The sequence below is a fragment of the Corylus avellana genome, chromosome ca1, assembly GCF_901000735.1.
Source record: "Corylus avellana chromosome ca1, CavTom2PMs-1.0".
NCBI lineage: Eukaryota > Viridiplantae > Streptophyta > Magnoliopsida > Fagales > Betulaceae > Corylus > Corylus avellana.
In genome coordinates, this window is record NC_081541.1 from 34223545 (window position 1) to 34227627 (window position 4083).

Consider the following 4083-nt stretch of genomic DNA (forward strand, 5'->3'; position numbering starts at 1 on the left):
GGCGTCGGCGATGACGCCGTTGGAGAGCTCGGAGTTGGAGGCCATTGCGTGTCGGCGAGGGAGCGAGAGAGAGAGTGGGGAGTGACGGTTCGGGAGTTGGTTGAAAGTGAGGAACGAGGCGGGAGTGGCGGTGTGAGCGCGAATCAAAGGGTTGGGAGAGAAGAAGAGGAAGGAAGGGTTTTGGGAGAGAATGTGCGCTTGTGTGATCATCCCTGCAGAGACTGAGAGGGAGCCAAAGGGTTTAAATACGCGACGGGAGACAGAAGTGGGAGATAGTGGAGGCCGAAGAGTGACGGAGGTGAGTTTTTTTTTTTTCTTTTTTTTTGTAACAACGTAGCTTCTTAATTCTGTTGTTTTCCACACAAACTTTTGCTTTACTTTAGGAACATAGACTATTTAAAAAATAAATTATTATTATTTTTAAAAAAAAATACTTTAGGAACATAGTGTTCAATATATAATAGGTTAAATACAAATTTTTGTTTACTAGTTTATCAAAAGAGTTTTTGAGTTTTTCCCCTCTATTATAAATAAATTGCGCGGTTTAGTTAGCTTAGCCGATGATGAATTCGGACAGCCAGCTGGTGGTGGCGAAGGACTTGATACGGGTTATCTTTGAAGACTTAGACCCAGTATGGCTCAAATCCATGTGGGACACCGGAGGATCCATTCGGACGGGCAGAGATTATAGAGATTGTTATCATGTTAGCTTTACTTAAACTTAGACATTGATATTTTGTTTAGGCTGACAGCGCCTCGTGGTGCAACGAGGTCCGAGCACAACGGGACAGGGCATGCATATGTCCAGACAGACTAAATAAATGCTCAGACAGTTGCTCTTTCACATTAATTGTCCATATTGCATGTAACACAAATGATGATAATGTCACATTAATTGTCCATATTGGAGCCACAAAACATTGTCTCAAACGCTAACAACAAAGGGGAAGATATTGTAGAAGGATTTGGGTGCATTTCGCAATTGTCTCCAACTGTTTCATAAAGGCTATTCTAACTTTCCCAAAGCCAAGGCCGTGAAGCAAAAGTAGCATTAGATAGAGAAACCTTCTGCATGCAAACATGAGAACCATGACAAGTACATTAATGTCAATTAGTTCTTGCACATTAGGACCACACAATCACAATCTCAGATTGGATCCATTTCCTTTTACACCTTTGTTGTATAAAGATCATTTAGTATAAACATGTAAAACTAGATTTTTGGACGGTTTGATTGGACAATAGGTCACTCACAAAACAAGAAAAACACCTCTAGAGTGGTGACAGCTAGCTGTAAAAGCAAATTTTTGGAGTGTGGAACCAAATAGTAGATCACCGGAGTGGCGTTGGTTGACGACTATTGGGAGAGCCTATGATGTTTAAGTTAGTATATTTATTGAAGAAATATAATAAAAATAACTTTTAGGGTAGAAAAATTTCTTATTAGATGTAGGCTTCTTGTTGTGCCTGAGCCTTAGGCTGATTTATGGTATCATTAATGCCTTTTGAAATGCCATGGCCAATTGGCCATCCACAGCATGGAGAGGGTGGAATCTATGCAAGAATGAGAACAGTTGCAACCCAATTTCATATTGGAAGGTCTCCATTTCAGGCATCATTGAAATCAGCCACCAAAGTTCATAAGAATGCTTATTTTTGCACCCATAATTTACCTAAATAAAACGTTTTAACCAGGTTTTTTGGTAGCATTTGCTCTGATATTTTGCCTTTATTAGATATTCCTCTTGATAGGAAGAAATATCCCATGGTTTGATAGTGCTTTCTCAAGAAAGCAGTGTTTTCATTGCACTCCATGTCAGACAGTGGATACATGTACATGCACCCACACAAGTATATATATTCATCCAAAAAGAAAAAAAGAAAAACCAGAAACCAATAGAGACACAAGAAATTCCTCTTACAAAATTGGTCAAAAGGCCAAAAGATACCATTTGGATGCGTTAATGGGAATCTATAGGAACACACTCAAGTATTTTAACAAAAATTAGCAACACACACCTTAGAATAAAACCACAGCAAGCCCTAGCCAATCCCACCTAAAAAGATTGGTTGCACACAACACACGATGATTTGGTTATACTATTGGTTTTTTTTTTTTTTTTTTTTTTTTTAAAGAATGTTATGGTAATAGATATTTAACAAAACTAAAATATGAGTGAACTAAGACAACATTTAGAGACAAGTATGTAGTATATCAATATGCATACAAATTATACAAAAAGGTTGGTTCTACAACATTTATTTTATTTGGTATAGGAATCAGTCATCGGGCTTCCATTGTTGAAATAGTTACGCTATTCTTTGAGTAATTTTCTACATTGTCAAATGTTGAATTTGTGTCCATCATATTTTGGAATGAGGTAAACGATGGTTGCTTAGGGGTAGGTAGAAGTGCATGCTCATTGCTAATCATTAAGACTACATCAAGCATGGTAGGTCGATCAGTTGGGCTTTCTTGGACACAAAGAAGGCCGATGTTAATGAATCTCAACATAATAGAACTAGAAGAAGGATACTCTATTGTTGGATCGATCAACTCCAAACTTCGATCATCTCTCCACAACTCCCAAGCCTAGTATCATTTCATATAAATGTAAGTTTTACTGAAAACTAAGAGCATTTCAATTTAAAGACTAGTGAAAAACATAAAGAAATTGAGAGGATATAAAGGCTACTCACATATATAAGAAGACTAAGTGAACTATGGTTATAGAAACCAATATTCTTTTTGCCACTTATAATCTCCAGTAGTAATACTCCAAAACTATAAACATCGGACTTTATCGAGTATAAACCTTGTAGAGCATATTCGGGAGACATGTATCCACTGGATTCCAAAATTTAGTACCCTACTCGTTAGTAGCCTGCTAGAAGAATTTAACTGGCAATTGAAAATATTAGATGTAAAATGAGTTGCATACTTACTAAGTTCCAACAATTCGGTTTGTGTTTGCCTGTGTTTCATTGCCTCCAACTATTCGAGCTATGCCAAAATCTGATATTTTTGGATTCATTTCACTATCCAAGAGAATGTTACTTGGTTTTAGATCTCTATGTATAATTCGTAACCTTGAATATTGATGAAGATAAAGAAGCCCTTGAGCAACCCCTTCAATAATGCGTATGCGTGTCTCCCAACCTAACATCAGTTTCTTGGTTGGATCTATTCAAATGGTACAATCAAGGAAATTAGTTAGTACTTAAGAACCCAGAAACATATGAGAGGAAAGATAAACATGCACTCACCGAAAAGGTAGAAATCCAAACTTTTATTGGGCATGTACTCATATATTAATATCTTTTCTTCTCGCTCGATACAACAACCTAAGAGTCTGACAAGATTTCTGTGCTGGAGTTTTGCAATTAGTATTGTCTCATTTCTGAACTCTTCAATTCCCTGTCCAGATATTTTTGATAGCATCTTCACTGCAATTTCCTTTCCTTTGAGTAATTTCCCCTGTGAAGGAGAACCATAAGCTCTTTAAACTTTCATGAAGGTGTACCATTAATATCGGTTTTCTTAATAGTGTTCAAATCAAATTCATTAGGAAAATGTAACGTACCTTGTAAACAGGTCCATAGCCTCCTTCTCCAAGCTTATTCACAGCTAAGAAATTATTGGTTGCAGCTGATACACTTTTATAACTGAATAGTGGTAACTCAGTATCTTGCTCTCGTTTATTCAGATTATTGTTGGTGTTCATTCCATCATTGATTGCATGGAGTTCAATATCGAAATCAAATAATAGTAGATTACTGCTTGAAGCCTTCTCTCCTATTTGATATAGAAATTAAGATAAGAATTGGTTACTATGCCTTGGAATCGAGTGCTTGGTCTAAGAAAAACAATTGAGTTGACATCATAGTTACCTATGTGTTTGAGTTTTCCTTTGCATGAAAAACAAATGAAGAGGCATAAGAGAAGCCCTGTTGCTGGAACCAACACAACTACCCATACCCTCAATTTTTTGCCTAATTATGATGACAAGAATCACCATTAGCTCAACCATCATAACAGAGAATTAATGAAATATTAGTTCAAAGAGAAAGATGGCATAAATT

At 36.7% G+C, this 4083-nt stretch overlaps 1 protein-coding gene across 1 annotated transcript in view; it reads right to left on the bottom strand.

Moving 5' to 3' along the window:
* Window positions 1-2198: 2198 nt before the first annotated feature.
* Window positions 2199-4083, bottom strand: part of LOC132170651 (receptor-like serine/threonine-protein kinase SD1-7) — a 5724-nt gene continuing 3839 nt past the window's right edge. Inside the window, exons 8-13 of the mRNA XM_059581713.1 lie at window positions 3892-3993; window positions 3585-3796; window positions 3268-3478; window positions 2947-3184; window positions 2701-2848; window positions 2199-2593 (exon numbers count right to left, since the gene is read on the bottom strand). Of these exons, the coding sequence (XP_059437696.1) occupies window positions 2285-2593; window positions 2701-2848; window positions 2947-3184; window positions 3268-3478; window positions 3585-3796; window positions 3892-3993 (1220 nt within the window). The 3' untranslated portion in view covers window positions 2199-2284. The remainder of the gene's footprint in view (window positions 2594-2700; window positions 2849-2946; window positions 3185-3267; window positions 3479-3584; window positions 3797-3891; window positions 3994-4083) is intronic.